We start from the raw sequence: 18,592 nt of genomic DNA on the forward strand, positions 1-18,592 counted from the left end.
AAATCTTTTGACTAATAATAATAAAAAAAGTGAAGATGACGGAAATATTAAATTGAGAAAGAAGGCGCTGGAATAGCTCAACAGGTCTGGCAGCTTCTGTCGAGAGAAAAGCAGAATTAATGTTTTGAGATCAGAGTATTTCTTCAGAATTACTGTATTGTCTGATAATGCTGAAATATTATCCATACATAGAAAATATCACAAAATGGTTTATTGCTGCATTCCTGTATTTTTATTTTTATTTGTATTTTTATTCCTGTATGTTTATTGCTGTTAATACTAAGCAATCTTAACTCAACTCGCTAGGTAAGTTGGTCAGCAATTAAAATTGTTTTATAGGATTCACCAGCAGTTATTGTACAGACTCTGATTTTAACCTATTCTTCTGAGTAAGGAAGAAGGAAACTGGCCAAAGCCACATGCAAATAAGCAGAATACCCTCCATCAATGTCATTAGATCCAAACTTTTGTTTTAATCAAAAGTCTGTGTAGGAAACATAGTGGATTTTCTGTCAGCTGAACCTAGGGGGAAGAGGAGTCAAGACCAGAAGATGTCCAATAAAGCATCTTCATTTGACTTTCATGTTGGGGGTCAGAGGTGCAGGAAGGTTTTTGTGAAGGAACACTTTGGCTTTACCTACCGGTCTCTGATTCACACCACCCCATCTTCTGCTAAAGTAGCAAATGTTGCATCAATTGAGTGTGTATCTGTGCATGCTATAGTTATGATTAAGATACTATCTAGGGAAAAGGTTAGAGAATATATTTTTAAAAAAAAGTAAAATCCCAGCAGTCCTGAAGATATGTCATAACACATCTAAAGAGCTGACTAAAAATAATTCATAAGAACTGGTTTCTACCCGGGAGGAGTTTGATCTGTGAAAGGGTAAATTAGTCTGCACTTGTGCTGTGTCAAATACTGTCATCCAAAATGGAACACTGGTCAACACCTTTGTCTTTACCAGATGCATGTTTATCAGATGAACACCGACTCCCCAAAATCTGCCCTCTCCTCCCAAATTCTTATTTCTCTGGAAACACCATTTACTCAATATATTTAAATGTTGGCAATCATTTCTTGGACCTGGTCTTGTATCAATGGGTTTCCTCACAGTGACCTGCTCGATGTGGGCAGAAGCCTAACTGAGGCTGTGGAAATCTGGCCACCAACTTAGAACGTTCTGCTTTGCATGCTATTAAAGGATGTAATCCCACCTGCCTCAAGTACTGCCTTTGGTTTGCTCTTATGATAGGAGATAAACATTGTCTATTGTGCCCGAACAATAAATTGTTAGTATTCAAATCTAGATGTAACAATGGTTTATTCCCTCTTGGTAGGTGTCGTGTGGGTGAAAATTGGTGGTACAGAGGAGAGCATTGTGAGGAGTATGTCTCAGAAACTCTTGTGGTGGCCATTGCTTTTGCTTCAGTGGCTGGGTTCCTTTTGGTAGCTTCTGCTGTGATCTTCTGCATAGCCAGAACTCTTCGTGCTCAATATGCCAAAAGTGTCCCTCAACAATCTACAGAGTGAGTAACAGCATAAACAGATGTATTAAAAACTAAAGGAAGGAATGCTTGTCCTGACTCCTCGAAGGTGCCTATAACAGAGACCTGACTCAAAGAAAGGAAGGTCCTGGAGTTAAATATTCCTGGATCCAAGGTCATAGAGTCATAGAGGTGTACAGCATGGAAGCAGACCCTTCGGTCCAACCCATCCATGCTGACCAGATATCCCAACCCAATCTAGTCCCACCTGCCAGCACCCAGCCCATATCCCTCCAAACCCTTCCTACTCATATACCCATCCAAATGCCTCTTAAATGTTGCAATTGTACCAGCCTCCACCACTTCCTCTGGCAGCTCATTCTATACATGTACTATCCTCTGCGTGAAAAAGTTGCCCCTTATGTCTCTTTTATATCTTTCCCCTCTCACCCAAAATCTATGCCCTCTAGTTCTGGACTCCCCAACCCCAGGGAAAAGACTTTGCCTATTTACCCTATCCATGCCCTTCATAATTTTGTAAACTTCTATGAGGTCACCCCTCAGCCACCGATGCTCCAGGGAAAACAGCCCCAGCCTGTTCAGCCTCTTACTATAGCTCAAATCCTCCAACCCTGGCAACATCCTTGTAAATCATTTCTGAACCCTTTCAAGTTTCACAACATCTCTCCGATAGAAAGGAGACCAGAATTGCACGCAATATTCCAACAGTGGCCTAACCAAAGTCCTGTACAACCGCAACATGACATCCCAACTCCTGTACTCAATACTCTGATCAATAAAGAAAAGCATAGCAAATGCCTTCTTCACTATCCTATCTACCTGCGACTCCACTTTCAAGGAGCTATGCACCTGCATTCCAGGTCTCTTTGTTCAGCAACACTCCTTAGGACCTTACCATTAAGTGTCTAAGTCATGCTAAGATTTGCTTTCCCAAAATGCAGCACCTCGCATTTATCTGAATTATCTGACACCTCCAATTTTGGTGTTATCTGCAAACTTACTAACTATACCTTTTATGCTCGCATCCAAATCATTTATGTAAATGACCAAAGGTAGAGGAGCCAACACCGATCCTTGTGGCATTCCACTGGATCCTTGTGGTCACAGGCCTCCAGTCTGAAAAACAACTCTCCACCACCACCCCCTGTCTTCTACCTTTGACCCAGTTCTGTATCCAAATGGCTAGTTCTCCCTGTATTCCATGAGATCTAACCTTGCTAATCAGTCTCCCATGGGGATCCTTGTCGAACGCCTTACTGAAGTCCACACTGATCACATCTACCGCTCTGCCCTCATCAATCCTCTTTGTTACTTCTTCAAAAAACTCAATCAAGTTTGTGAGACATGATTTCCCACGCATAAAGCCATGTTGACTGTCCCTAATCAGTCCTTGCCTTTCCAAATAATGTACTTCCTGTCCCTCAGGATTCCCTGCAACAACCTGACCACTGCCGAGGTCAGGCTCACCGGTCTATAGTTCCCTGGCTTGTCTTTACCACCCTTCTTAAACAGTGGCACCACGTTAGCCAACCTCCAGTTTTCAGGCACCTTACCTGTGACTATTGATGATACAAATATCTCAGCAAGAGGGCCAGCAATCACTTCTCTAGCTTCCCACAGAGTTCTCAGGTACACCTGATCAGGTCCAGGGGATGTATCCACCTTTACCCGTTTTAAGATATCCAGCATTTCCTCCTCTGTAATCTGGACATTTTGCAAGATGTCACCATCTATTTCCCTACAGTCTATATCTTCCATATCCTTTTCCACAGTAAATACTGATACAAAATATCTGTTTAGTATCTCCCCCCCATTTTCTGCGGCTTCATACAAAGGCCACCTTGCATAGGGTAACGAGGGAGAGAATAGGGCCCCTCAAAGATCAGCAAGGCCTCCATCTGTATTATAACAATTCTGTGGTTCTGTGAATGTCCTATAGTTGGCTGCTTACCCTGACCTAACCCTTTGGGACTGGCTGTTAACTGCTTCTTGTGGCATCAAGTTCCACATTCTAATTTTTGTTTGGGTAAAGGTCTTTCTCCTGAATTCCCTATTTAATCTGTGATTGTTCTATATTTACAGCTAGTAGTTTTGCCTCCTTCCTCCACCAAACAGAGTTGTAGAGTCATAGAGCTGTACAGCATGGGAACAGACCCTTCAGTCCAACTTGTCTGTGCCAACCAGATATTCTGAACTGATCGAGTTCCATTTGGCCCATATCCCTCCCCTCCTATTCATGTAACCATCCAGATGTATTTGTAACTGTTGGAAATTGTAACCACCTCCACCATCTCCTCTGGCAGCTCATTCCATACTGCATCACCTTCTGCGTGAAAAAGTTACCCTTCAGGTCTTTCATTTCTCACCTTAAACCTCTAGTTTTGGACTCCCCTATCCTGGGAAAAAGACTTTGACTATTCACCCTATCCCCGCCCCTCATGATTTAAAAACCTCTATAAAGTCATCCCTCAGTCTCTGACGCTCCAGGAAAAACAGCTCCAGCCTATTCAGCTTCTTCCTATAGCTCAAATCCTCCAATTCTAGCAACATCTTTGTAAATATTTTCTGAATACTTTCAAGTAACAACAACGTTCCTATAGCTGTAAAGATGGCAATATTTTTTCTACCTTTACCCTATGAAACTCTTTCATAATCTTAAATGTCTGTATCAGGCTACCCTTTAGATTTGTCTTTTCTCAAGAAAAGAGTCCATCTTATTCATTTTTTTTCTGACAGAATTTTACAGTTTTAGTTGCTTCATAGTTTATTTTTAACATGCTAACATGAATATTTTGTTGAATGTTCTCGAATGGGGCCTAAATGTATGTCTTGATTATCTTTTGTTTTTTGACAGAAGTGTTTAACATGCATATGTGTGTTTGTATTCTTAAGTATGACTTAAGTTGTCAATGATTCCTGTGCCTTATGCTAGAATATTGATAAAAGCATGCTCTAATCCTTCCCTAGACAAAGTAATAGCCTGGAATCAGTGGAAAATGGAACAAAATATAATCCTATGTATGAAAGCGATGCCACAACTAGTTACAGTCACTACAATAAACGTTATCCACAACTGGCCTCATACAGCTCAGGCAGTGCAGAGGCATCTGCCAACTTCAGCAGTGATGAAATCCGACACATCTATGAGCACAGTGAACTTAGCAAAGAGGTAGGTTTACTGTAGAATGTTGCGACCTGGGAACCATCTCTTGTGTAACGACTGAATGTTTCATATTTCAGTCACTGCAAACCTTAGTCCTGAAACTTCATTTTATGTCAGCTGCTGCATTAGCTCTCTTCTAAGCAACACCTTGGAATAACTTTTGAGGGTAAGCGCACTGCTCACCCCTTGGAAAGTGTTGATGGTCAGCTGACAGACCTGAAGGAAGTCTGTTAATGTGGGTGGACTAAATTGGTGCAGAGTGGGTGGTCGTGAAGTTCCTGACCTTAGGAGCTGCTGCCCATTCATCTTCTAGCCGATCTGAATGATGTCCTGTACTGACGGCATCTGCTAGGATTGCAAGCCTTCCCAGAAAGAAGGATCTGAGGCACATATAACTGGATTCATTCAGCAGGGAGAGTTCGAGCAACTTAGGAAGCTAGGCAAGGTTTTTGGAGGGGTGTTTTAAAGTCCATGCAGAAAGAATTGAGTGGGGGGAGGATTCCATCTTCTGGATGGCTCTCTGCTGTTCAGTAGTCACCCTTCCCCTTTAAAAACAGACCTCTCCCACCTGCCTGCCCATCCCTGCCAACCCCTTTATAGCATTGGCAGAATATTATTGGGTTCAAATGAGCTGCGAGCAGGATGAATAAATCTTTTACAATTTATTTTAATATGGCATGCAGGCTGTCAATATTAGTGCCAAACAAACCCCACCCCATCCACCCCTCTATCCACTACTATTGTGGGGGTATGCTCAGAGGTGGATGGGGAGGTGGAGGGTTGAGCACCCATCCTTTTTTATATGAACCACACCAATAATATGTCTTGATGAGTGTATGTTCAGTCCCCTTGATAGAGAATCCTTTTCATCATTTTCAAATCCTTTTGTGTTTTACTCCTGCCAATCATTATGATCTCCAGCCTAACAATTCTCCAAGACAGATGCACTGCTCTAGCCTTGACTTCTTTGGCATCCTGGACTTTAGTCTGGCATAAATAGTCATGCCTTCGACTGAGGGTTTTTACTACAATATTGTAATTATGTGAAGATGCAATGAGTGATACCAATGGAATGCCACTTTCTGTATTAAAATATAAGTTGTCCACAAAAAGTAATAATATTTACTCAATGGTGGTTTTGTTTTAGTAATTTGTAGCTCAGTTGGCTGGATGGCTGGTTTGCAATGCAAAATAAAGCCAACAGAATGGGTTCAATTCCACTACAGGCTGAGGTTCCCATGAAGAACTTTCCCTTTGCCTGAGACGTGGTGACCCTGAGGTAAAACCATCACTACTTATCTCTCTCTAATGAAAGAGCAGCCCTGGTAGAACTTTGGGAACTTTTCCTTTACAATAAAAGCTTCAAAACTCAAATCTTGTTGAGTCATTCTTTGATTTTCTATCTAAAACTTTATCAGTCTTTACAGAGATCATAGAGAGGCAATAATCAAGTTTCAAAAGATTGGATGAAAATATTTTTATTCACAGGTGTTATAAATCCCCAATTTAGGTAATGTAATTCTAATTGCTATTTATTTTGGTAACATTTTCCATAGTCCATAATAATGTTAAAGAAACATTTGAGGATTATTTTTTCGTGGTTTCAGTAATTTAACTGTAATCCTTAATCTATTTCACAAAACATTACACAGCTGCCTTAGGAGCTGTTATTTTACAAATATAAGGCCTGTGCAAATTATTGATTTTGGATATCATTTTCTATAAATAAATTCAACAAAATGTTTTATTTTTCTGTATCAGCTTTGACTTTACTCCAAATATTCTTTAGTCAATTAGTTACAGTTGATTATCAAGTGGGCATTATATAATTTTAAGGCTGATTCTTTTTGCAATCAACTGATCTTTCAGAATTGACTTTCACCATGAAAACTAAAATGCAGTCAAAACATATGATAAGTATAACAATCAGAAAGCTCCTCTAATATTTATGTTATTTGTAGCATGCATTGCGAGATGAAAACAATTGATTATGTAACTCTGTATTTTTGGTGGTATTTCAGGAAATCCAGGACAGACTACGGATAATAGATCTATATGCTAAAGATCGGCAGTTTGCAGAATTTGTGAGACAACATCAGATGTAAGTTATGTAGGTGATGACTACACCCCAATGTTCTAAAGGAGATAGCTGAGGAGATTGTAGGTGCATTAGTGTTGATCTTTCAGAAATCACTGGAGTCAGGGAAGGTCCCAGAGAACTGGAAAATTTTTAACGTGGTGTCCCTGTTTAAGAAGGGAGGGATGCAGAAGAGTAGAAATTGTAGATCAATTAGCCTGGTCATTGGTAAGATTTTAGGGTTCATTAGTTTGGATGAGATTGTGGAGTACTTGGATGTGCATGGTGAAATAAGGCTGAGTCAACACGGCTTCATCAAGCGTAGATTCTTTTTAAGGAGTAAATGAGCAAGTTAGATAATAGAGAGCCAGTGTATGTGATCTATTTGTATATCCAGAAGGCCTTTGATATGGTATAGCACAGGTGGCTGCTAAATAAAACATGAATCCATGGTGTGAGCAGCAAGGTACTAGCATGAATAGAGGATTGGCTGACTGACAGAGTGGAGATAAAGGGTTTTTTTTCAGGATGGCAGCCAGTGACTAGTAAAATTCTACAAGGTTCAGTGTTGGGATTACTACTATTTACGTTTATACATGAACGTGAGGACATTGTTGCTAAGTTCACAGATAACACAAAAATATATGGAGAGGCAGGTAATGTTGAGGAAGCATGCAGGACTTGGAGAGTGGGTAAAGAAGTGGCAGATAGAGTACAATATGGAAAAAAATATGAAATTTAATTTCAAGAGACAGAGTAGAGTTGTTCAAAGTAAAAATATTATATATTCATTTTTGAATGGTGGCAGATTACTGTTGTGCTTTGCAAAAAAGCTCTGATTGTCGAGTTTTTACGTGAATAGTCAGCATGGCTAAACAACTGTACCGTGCAATTGTCTTGTTTCATTGACAATTTTGCTTAATTCTTTCTTCACTAGAGGTGTAGATCATACCAAAACAAATCCTACAAATTAATCTTTCTGAAGAAGTAGAAGACAATCCTAAAATGGTAAGAATTCCAGTTTTATTTATGTAAATATTTTATTAACATACTTGTGCTGATATTTCCCATGGAAAATAATGCCCAGATTTTTGTCCAGGAACCACATGTGTAGAGTTGGAAGAAATCCTGGCTTGGCAAAGCCAAAAACGGTGACCCAAAGATCAGATTTCTGGTCAGATGGCGGGGGTGAGATTATACTGGAGCTTGGACTCAATAGCTCTCGAATGAAGATGGAGATGGACTGAGAGGAAGGGCTGCTTTAGTGCATCAGTGCATTGATTCAGAAAATATAAAACAGCCCTTCTCCTTCACATACCCTCATTCACGCCATCTCACTTCCCATTCCTCATTCATGCAAATCCATGCTACACCATGCCCTGTACTCCCTCCATGATAATCTAAATTCCTGTAACTACCATCATGGCCCTTTGGACCCTCTATGCCAACCTATGCACCTCTTCTGACACTCATTCCCCATGCTAACTTAATTCGTTTTACCTAACCCTGTGCTTTTTATAATCCTTTGTAGACTTATGCCAACTTAGTGCCAACTCGTGCCAAAATATGCATCCTCACTCACCACCCATTAAGCTAACATACTAATGCGCCTGGTATCCTGGTGACCCTATGTCGATTGGAGGCAGAGCCCAAGTCATATCCACCTTTAACTCTCCACCCCAGCTTCACAAAGCCAGCTTCCATTTCGCCTCTTTACTTGCGGGGCCCTGTCAATACCAATGCTGGTTAGACTTTGTCTGAACTTTCAGTCAGGAAATAGGTGGTTTGTACAGCATTCCATAAAATCCAATTCTGTGACTGAATCTCACAAATAGTTAATTAGCTGTATAATACTTTGGAACATGTTGAAATTGAAGAAAATAGCACACAAATGTAAATCTTTCCTTTGGACTTCAACGCACCGACTTGCTCACAACTGTGGCCTTGTCAGAAGCACTCTTTTTTCAGCCAATATTAGCACAGAATTAAAGTTCACTTCTTACTCTATTCCACAAAAGATATGTTGTGAAGAGGACTTGTGTATCCCACAAAGGGATAGGTGGATTAAATGGCTGGGCAAAGATCTGGCAAACAGTGTGCAAAGTGGAAAGAATAAAAAGGAAGCACATTATGTAAATGATAAGAGGTTGCAAAGCTCTGAGATGCGGAGAGATCTGGGTGTCATCTGTTATGGATTACGCCAGACTCCTCAAAACATTTTTAAGTAGGTAGCCCAGATCGTAACTTTGCTATTTGTCTAGGTGTATAGTGGATATTCCTGGAGTACATTGGCTGGGTCAACTGCTAATTTTTAAATAAACAAATTTTATTCACAAAATTATGGAATGAAACACAAAGAACAGAAAACAGAATACTGGATAATTTATCCAATACAAACCTGACTTAATGAAGCTGTTCTGAAAATATCTGCAACAGTCCCAAAACACACATCACTTAGCACAAACAGCAAACAGTGGCACAGGCAACTTACAGTTCAAAATTATAAGGGCAGAAGGATAGAGAGAAGGCTTCTTTCTCCTGTGACTCTTACTCAACTCACTCCTGAACTGAACTGAACTGCACAGCTAGACAGCTGGCCGGGCCCCCAGGACTATACTAGTTTTTCAAAAGACTTTTCCAGCTTTTGGCCTGAAGCATTATCTGTTAGGCTAAACAACAAAGGAGTGCTGTGGTGGGAACATTACTGGGGGTATGCAGAATTGTAGAGTTTAGGTTAAAATCAGATCAGCCATGATCTTATTGAATGGTGGAGCAGGCTCAAAGGGCCAGATAGTCTACTCTTGTCCCTTGTTTGACTGTTTTGCACTCATCCAGCACATGAGTATCTAAATCCAATCTATAACATTTTAGGTTTCAGTCTCTGTTTTTATCTAAAGTATTCAAAGAAGAACCTGTTCCTGTAACTTGATTAAGTTGCATTGCATTGTTGGAAAAGTGGCCACTTTTTCCTTTTTTTTCAGATTTTTCAATTCTTCTATCAATCGTACCATCAACAAGAGAGAGACAAACATGGGTGTTCGGACACTCACATGCCCATCGTTACAATGAAACTTTCAGTAAAATTGTTATTCAGTTCTGTCATTTTATTAACACCCCGTGCTGGCCTCCTACCTGCCCTCGACCTGTTCACCCTGTGCTGGCCTCCGAGAGAGACAAACATGGGTGTTCGGACACTCACATGCCCATCGTTACTATGAAACTTTCAGTAAAATTGTTATTCAGTTCTGTCATTTTATTAACTTCCCCAATTAATCAAGTGGTGCCGCAAGAATGCAGTATACTTTCATTGGTTGCATGGAAAATGGAGGCTGAATGTAAGGAAATAATAATTTTACTGATACATAGAGGCAACATGATTTAATGCATAGCTTAGGTATTCAATTGGGATGAATTTCTAGAGTACAGCTTTAAGTTAGGAAGGCTTAAAGAAAGATTCTGAATGGTTAAGCTGAACTGTATGAACAGTAGTTGTAGTTTTTCCAACAGTAGTTGGATAGTGATCAGAAATGGGAAACCTGCCTGATGTCCCCCCAGAGCCTAGAGCTATGGAGGCTAACCCCACTCTAAGACTAGCTAACTTGATTTGACATGTGATAACTCTAGGATATTTTGGTCTTGATGCCTGTCAAAGTCTTAGGTTTTGAGGGATAATTAAATTTGAAATCCTTCCATAAACAAAGAGCATGCTAGTTTGGAATCTTCTTTTTTATCACCTTTGTGTACAACAGCAAAAAAAGTACTATTAAATTTGAGAAAATATGAAAAGTTTCAGAAAATTGCTGTATGCAATGCTACTTTTTTTTCATTACTGAAGTTTAAGTACTGGTCTAAGGTTAATAGCCGGTAACTGTGTAGGCTGCTTTATACATTTTGATAATGTAACTTAATATCTGTGGTTATTGTGTATAATTATGAAGTACTTGGATTGTGTCAGATTTATAATTCATTTTGCATTCTAGATTAGAGTGGTGCTGGAAAAGCATAGCAGTTCAGGCAGCATTCGAGGAGCAGGAAAATCGATGTTTCGGGCAAAAGCCCTTCATCAGGAATGATGAAGGGCTTTTGCCCGAAACATCTATTTTCCTGCTCCTCGAATGCTGCCTGACCTGCTGTGCTTTTCCAGCACCACTCTAATCTAGAATCTGGTTTTCAGCATCTGCAATCCTTGTTTTTACCGAATTCATTTTGCACACGCATCTTGAAAATGCAATATCCTTACTGTGTTTACTTTTTAAAAAAGTTAACCATGGGAAAAGTAGGAGAAATAATTGTAATGAATTAATGCAATTTATCGCCTTGCTTTTTAAAATCAATATGAGAAGCAGTATGGACAACGTGATCATGGGCTGAGTCTCTTGAGCTAGACTGTAACTTTTACATTAAAGGTTTTCTCCCCTCCAAGAGAACTGACAATGCTTGAAAGTGTCTAGAAAACTGCTACAAATTAATTCAGTACTTGAAGTATATGTGCAACTGTTCAGAGTATTAATTCACAAGGTACTTCACAGGATCATAGTCAAAGAAAATTTGACACCAACCCACATAAAAATGTTTAGGACTGATGACCAAAAGCCTAGTCATAGAGGTAAGCTGTAAAGAGCATTTTGATGGAAGATATAAAGGTTTAGAAAGAGCTTAGAACCTTGGAAATAGATGACACAGCCATCAACAGTGAAACAACTAAAATCAGAGATATGGTTTACTTACAATAGTCAAGTGGATCCCATTTTCTAATTACGGATTGACAAGGATCTTAAAAGATTGTCAGAATTTTAACTTCTACATCAGAATTTACTATCTCACTGGAAAGGAAATAAAGATTTTCAGAATGTTTAAACATCCTGTTCTTTTGGAAACAGTAAAAGGATTTATTTTACAAACATATTTTATCAGGATTGTACAATAACACTGTAACAGTATAATCTGCAGATTTCATAGGATCTTGTTGTCCATGGCAAGACCAGCTATTACAGCCCATCATTAATTTCCCTTCAGAAGGAGATGGTGAGCCACTCTTGACAACTGACTCACTTAGCAAGTCTATTACAAAGGGATGTTAAAGTCAGTCACAGTGGAGTCAGATGTAGATTAGACTGTCAACAATGACAGATTTCCTTTCTTAAAAGGCCTTAGTGAGCCAGTTGAATTTTTATGATAGCCCAGAAATTACTGGGTCACAATTCCTGATGCTAGCTTTCTATTCCAGATCTATTTAATTTACTGAACTTAAATTCCCCAGTTGCCAGGGTGGATTTGAAGTCATTTCTCCAATCATGAATTCAGGCATCTTATGTTCAAGAACATAATCACTGGTCCAACATTCTCATTTCAAATTGTGTTCCAAGGACATTTAAATGAAGTAATAGAATATATTAGGACTGAAATTAGACAGAAAATAGATGGGTCAGGCCTGAATAATGTCGAATGAATCATTTTTGTAGTTGTACTATATCCAATTCTAATGAAAAATATTGTTGTCCTTAACTGTATGTTTCACATTGCTTTTGTACTTTTGGTGCACAACATCTAATTTTGTTAAAATAAAACTTTAATGTCTGCTTCTTGTCTCATTAACATAAACCTTTGGTATTTACAATTGTGGTACCTAAATCTGCAGTATTCTGTTTTCTCTCTGCACCAGTGTATTCTAACCATGGTTCAGGAGCCCTATACATGATGGACTTACACTTGCATTTTAAATGAACACTGCAAAGATTGGCTGGAATATGGAACATGAAGATGGGGGAGAAATATGAAAATTGTTAAATCAACTTAATTTACGTGTTATTAAAACATTGCCCAAAGACCTCCCAAAATAATGTTGGACACCAGTGTTTCTTTCACAGCATTTTTATAGTGTAATAGCAAACATTAATTAGATTGTGTATTTCCCTTACTAAATTGTGACCAAGGACCATTCTAATTAAGGAAGAGTTCTGAAACATCTTGGAATTATTTGCCAATCTTGAGCCAGGTTTTACAGATACATACCAGATTAATCAGCATTGGTAAAGGGAAAAGAAAACTTAATGTTTTGGGATGGTTCTAAACAAGTGAATTAGTAACACCAACAATTTTATAGAACATAGAACATTACAGCGCAGAACAGGCCCTTCGGCCCTCAATGTTGCGCCGACCTGCGGAACCATAATTTATAATTTAACTGTAAGGCGATTGTTCAAGGATTACTCATGCTCTTCTGTGCGGTTGAGAATATCTTTATCAGTAAAATTATTCTGTCTATCTGTCTGGAGGATGTAACTTTAAATTTTATCTGTATTGTTCGTCCAGAAGTTGATAATGTGGTGAGTGAATACATGGTACTTTCATTTCTAATACTTGAGTAGTCTAACCTAATTTGGCCAATAAGAAACTCATGGGATTCAAATGTTTGATGTTTGACTTTTTATGGACTCCAGAGAAAGGTAAAATTGAGGAGGGTGTGGAATGGATGGCTAATCTGACCCTATTAATTTCCCATAGGTCGTGTAGGTTCAGTATCTTCTTTGGGGTTGATTCCAGACTTGAATGATTAAACCAAAGGTCCCTTTTTTCTGTGCTATAAGTGTCTTGCATGAGTTGAATTGGGGGTTTAATATGATATATAGCGGATGAGATCGACTTTAATGGAATATTGGAGATGTGCTAGGGATTTACTGTATTCACAAACTGCACAGTACAGAAAATTCTTTAAAGGCTGAGCTTTACTGACTGAAGTCAAGTAAGTTGCAGGTGTGAACTAATTGAACTCCTTCCAGCTCCAGAGCGATGAACCTAACTAAACTTCATGCCATCCAGTTCAGATCATTGCATGACCTGCACACATCATTTGATTTATTTGCTGCAGATAAAGACAGGATTTTCTGATTAGTGTTGTTATAATACTGGTGGTAATCCTGGAGTTTCAAAAACATGATTGAAAAGTCTAGACTGAACTGTCTGGTGAAAGCCAGCAACTTAAATGGGGTCAGTTAATTTTCCTTTCAGTATAGAACAGGCTGTTCTAACATGCGTAATTGTTTTTTGTGGTTGAGATTTAGTTTTTCACTGGTAATTACAGTCCACCAAGATCTGGATATCAAAATCAAGACACTTTTCCCATTGTAAAGTGTTATGGCACTGTAAAATCAAGATTGGTGAGGAATGCTGTGAATTCTGTATTCATTCACTTTACCCTTACTGGCTACCTGTTAGAAAATCTTTGCTTTCTCTAACTTGTTTTTAACCAGGCAGTTCAAACAGCACTATCATGTAAATTGGGAAATTTTAGGAAATCCTCAAAACCATTGTCTTCAAGCATTATATGAAAATATGTGAGAGTAAATACATAGTTAAATTCAAACGGGTTGTTTTGGTTTTCAATATTAAGTGCTAAAATGTTAATCAAGTTTACAGACAGGCAGCTTTGAAGGTTGCTTTCAGTGCTCTGTTGTCACATGTTTTAGCAAAGACAGGGAAGGGTTATCTGAGATGGCAGGTGTCATATACTGTCCACCTTTTTCTAGATGCTATTCAACATTTCCAGTAGTTGAAGGAACTCTAGTGTTAAATGCTATATCTCTAGACTCAAGGAATTTGAAAACAAGTACAAATACAGTTGAAATATTTGGGTTTCTTCAAGTGATGTTACAGTATTTATCAGCTGCCTGTAGCCCAATGGCTTTCGTATGCATATCATTCATTATATTATACTGCCTCAGGGTTTTCATGTCTGCTGCATACATGAGAAATTTTCTGGATAAAAAGACTCTGACATGGAAGAGCAAGTCAATTTATAATTAAGCCTCGAGCAGCACATCAGCTCGGTGTGTATTACTGCACAAACAACAGTGTGGCTAGGAATAACATGCTTATCCAAAATCTATTCAGCTCGATGTCTAATGTTTCACTTTGAAGAGTTCTGCTGTCCAAGGATTCAAGAAAATGGCTCAACATACCTTTTGCAAATCTTTCTCCTGTGTCACCATTAAAGGCAGTTATTTACAGTGTTGCCACCTTAATCAGACACAAAGAGCTATATTTCTGTAGCAGTGCCATTTACAGGGCCAATTCAGAGAACTGTCTGGAATTTTCATCACGTGATTTCTTTTAAGGATGTACAGATCTTGGCCAATGGATGGAGGTAGATCTTTGGCTGAAGTTAAGTGGTGGGGAGTGGGGATTGGAGGGAGCTAGTGATACATTCATTCATTTCTTCCCCTTCCAACCCCTGCAATTGCCAAAGGGCTACAACAGAGCCATAGGCCATCCCTGTAGGCAACAATTACATTTGAATATTATGAAGTTTACAGAGGGTGCCTCCATCTTGAAAAGCTATCTTGTTCTGCTTTCTTCACTGGCTGTGCCCACCTCTGACAATGGGGCTTCCAATCTTCCAGTGCTGCATGGGATTCAATTTAGATTAGAAGCCTGCCCACTGTCCTTAAATGGACGGAGCTCATAGAGATAGCTACGTAATTGGTTAGTTCTTCCAAAATTATGCTCCATTGGCATTTGTAGGTTGCCGTCAGCATTTCATTCTAACAACATACTAAGTATCCTGCACAAATTTTCCCTTGACTAATTTCAAGGATCTTACAAATGATTCATTTAATTATGCAATCTATATTTCTTACCATTGAGTTTTAGCAACATGTTTTCAACAAGTGATGAATTATTTTCAACTCATTACACTGGATGGCACAGTGGTTAGCACTGTTGCCTCGCAGTGCTTGGGACCCGGATTTGATTCTAGCCTCGGGCGAATGTGTGGAGCTTACAATTCTACCTATGTCTTTCCTTTGGGTGCTTTGGTTTCCTTGCACAGTCCAAAGATGTGCGGGCTAGATGGTTGGCCATGCTAAATTGCCCTGAAGTGTGCAGGTTAGGTGGATTAACCATGAGAAAGGCAAGGTTATAGGGATGCGATTGGTCTGAGTGGGAGAGGTGGTATTGACTCGATGGGATGAATGCCCTGCTTCCACACTGTTTGAATTCCCTAAGTGGTTTCTGACACTGTGCAGGGCATTGGGGGATCTGGCCAGGCTTTAGGTGATCTTTTATCTCGTCAAGGATATTTTCCTGTCACTGATTCAGCAATATTCCCTGATGCTGTGACACTGGTTGTTCCTTAATACATTCTGATGCCGGCATTGCTATTTGTACTGGAATTCTGAAACGACGTTACATTTCACAAAACCTTCTGTGCCTGCAGCCATAATCCTGCCAGACCCTCATCAAAATGTCTCCTTAACTATGCAGGAACAGAAATGATCCCTGTGAATTCCTACCTCAATCGTATCCCCAGCATTCTGGAACTGGACAAGCAAGGCTTTATTTTAATTGGAGCTCAAGGCTACTAGAACAACAGTATGAGCATTCATAAGCAATATGCCAACAGGGCCAGGATATATACCACTGGGCACTGTGTTTCAGCTTCCCCTGAATTCTAAATGTGTTCCACAGGAGACTAAGTGGAGCAGACAATTATTCATCATCTAATGTATGGTTATCACGAACAAACATTTCTGAATCAGACTTTGCAAGATATTTCTTAAGAGCACAAGTAATTCCTGTAGATTAATTCCTTTCAAAGGCAACAAACTCCTTTTATCCTAGAAGTTCAGAATCTAGACATTGCAGCAAAGCAACAGCCCTTCAGGCATCAAGTCTGCTCCTCATCTGCTATTAACACTTCCTGACTGTGCACTGTCACTCACCCAATGTTCCTTCCCAAGCTCATTATCTACGTCCTTCGGGGCATATGCAGCTGCACCGGTCTTTGCCAGTGTTTTTGGGAGAGCTACAGCACAATGTGAATTTCTGGATAGCTTAGGGACACGGACAGTGCTCTGTTCTTCTGAAGCCACAAAACACTTTGAATCCCAGAAATGTCTTTAAAGATTATATGCCACCTTTTATTGAGTGTGAGTGGGCAGAAAGAAGTGAAACAACATTAGGATGTTGGTGGTTTTAACCTTGAGGGAGGATTCGTTCTCCTCAGCATTTCTGTTAATTACATGTTCTGCCAAAGGCTTCTTATTCCTGGGACTATATTCATTTCTGGTCTGATCCCTTTATGTTTGTCCTCAAGCTGACAGGAAATCTTTAGATGTTATGTATTGAAGGAATGTATAATTATTTATACCTGCCTATTCTACAGTGCTTATGGGATCGCAGATTGAACATACAACTGGTTGTCAATACTTTTTAAACTGCCTGAGAATGCTCTATTCTTTGTCATAAGGTTTTGTTTGTCTTTTTGTGCTGTGCTGTGTTATGACAATTTATAATTTTTGAAAAGATATTTCCTTGTGGGACGTGGATGTCGCTGGCTGGGCCAACATTTATTGCCCATCCCTAATGGCTCATTGAGAAGGTGATGCTGAGCTGCCTTCTTGAATTGCTGTAGGCTATGTGCTGTAGGTGGACCCATAAAGCTGCTGAGGAGGGATTTCCTTGACTTTGTTCCAAGCATGCTGAAGAAATAGCAATATATTTTCAAATCAAGATGGTGAGTGACTTGGACGGGAACTTACAAGTCATGGTTCTCTATGTACCTGCTGCACTTGTCCTTTTAAATGAAAGTAGTCATGAGTTTGGATGGTGCTGTGATGATGCAAGGTATTATCAATGTGAAGGCAGGACTCTACAAGGATTGCGTGGTGGTCACCCTACTGATAATATCAAGGACAGATACATCTGCATCAGGCAGATTGGTAAGGAGGAGGTCAAGTATATTTTTCCCTCACCACCTGCCACAGACCCAGCAATGTCCTTGAGGACTCAACCAACAGTAGTGCTGCTGCTGAGCCACTCTTGGTGATGGGACATTGAAATCCCCCATCCAGGGTACCCTCTGCACCTTTGCCATTCTCAGTGCTTCCTTCAAGTGTTGTTCAATATGGAAGAGCACTGATTCATCAGCCAAAGAGAAGATGGCTGCTTGACAGGTCTATGAGACAACTTTCCTAATTCCAAATTTGAATGGCTTGCTAGGTAATTTCAGAACAGTCAGCCACACTGGAAGCACATGTAGGCTAGCCCAGTTAATGATGGCAGGGCTAAAGGACATCAGTGAACCAAATGGCTTTTGCCTACAGATGACACAATAATCATTATACTCTTAATCCTTTTAGTCCTGGCAGCAGTTGACTTTAGCTATCTTCCCTCTACTCTGTGCCCTGGTGCATTGGGTCTTAAAGTCAACATTGTCCTTATCAGCAACCTGCTACCAATAGCTTCTACACCAACCACTTTTGAGATGAATGCCCTCTTTTAATTAGCTGAGTCACGGTCATAGATTCATACAGCATGCAAACAGGCCCTTCGGCCCAACCAGTCTGTAATAACCATAATCCAAACGTAAACTAGTTCCACCTGCCTCCACTTGGCCTGTAATGCTCCAAATCTTTCCTATTCATGTCCTTATCTAGGAGTCTTTTAAATGTTGTAACTGTACCTACATCCACCACTTCCTCTGGAAGTGCATTCCACGCACAATCACTCTCTGTGCAAAACAAATTGACCCTTATATAGAGTCATAGAGATGTACAGCATGGAAACAGACCCTTCAGTTCAACCTGTCCATGCCAACCAGATATCCCAACCCAATCTAGTCCCACTTGCCAGCACCTGGCCCATATCCCTCCAAACCCTTCCTATTCATATACCCATCCAAATGCCTCTTAAATGTTGCAATTGTACCAGCCTACCCCACTTCCTCTGGCAGCTCATTCTATACACGTACCACCCCCTGCGTGAAAAGGTTGCCCCTTATGTCTCTTTTATATCTTCCCCCTCTCACCCTAAACCTATGCCCTCTAGTTCTGGACTCCCTGACCCCA

At 39.8% G+C, this 18,592-nt stretch overlaps 1 protein-coding gene across 3 annotated transcripts in view; it reads left to right on the plus strand.

The window, feature by feature from the left end:
- LOC122555284 (interphotoreceptor matrix proteoglycan 2-like) overlaps positions 1 to 9,911 on the plus strand; it is a 78,291-nt gene extending 68,380 nt beyond the window's left edge. For all 3 annotated transcript variants that reach the window (XM_043701125.1, XM_043701126.1, XM_043701127.1), the window contains 5 exons: positions 1,339 to 1,527; positions 4,474 to 4,675; positions 6,691 to 6,770; positions 7,684 to 7,754; positions 9,728 to 9,911. In XM_043701125.1, coding sequence (XP_043557060.1) covers positions 1,339 to 1,527; positions 4,474 to 4,675; positions 6,691 to 6,770; positions 7,684 to 7,720 — 508 coding nt within the window. In that variant the 3' untranslated portion in view covers positions 7,721 to 7,754; positions 9,728 to 9,911. The remainder of the gene's footprint in view (positions 1 to 1,338; positions 1,528 to 4,473; positions 4,676 to 6,690; positions 6,771 to 7,683; positions 7,755 to 9,727) is intronic.
- The last annotated feature ends 8,681 nt before the right edge of the window (positions 9,912 to 18,592 follow it).

The sequence above is a fragment of the Chiloscyllium plagiosum genome, chromosome 12 (genome assembly GCF_004010195.1).
Source record: "Chiloscyllium plagiosum isolate BGI_BamShark_2017 chromosome 12, ASM401019v2, whole genome shotgun sequence".
Lineage (NCBI taxonomy): Eukaryota > Metazoa > Chordata > Chondrichthyes > Orectolobiformes > Hemiscylliidae > Chiloscyllium > Chiloscyllium plagiosum.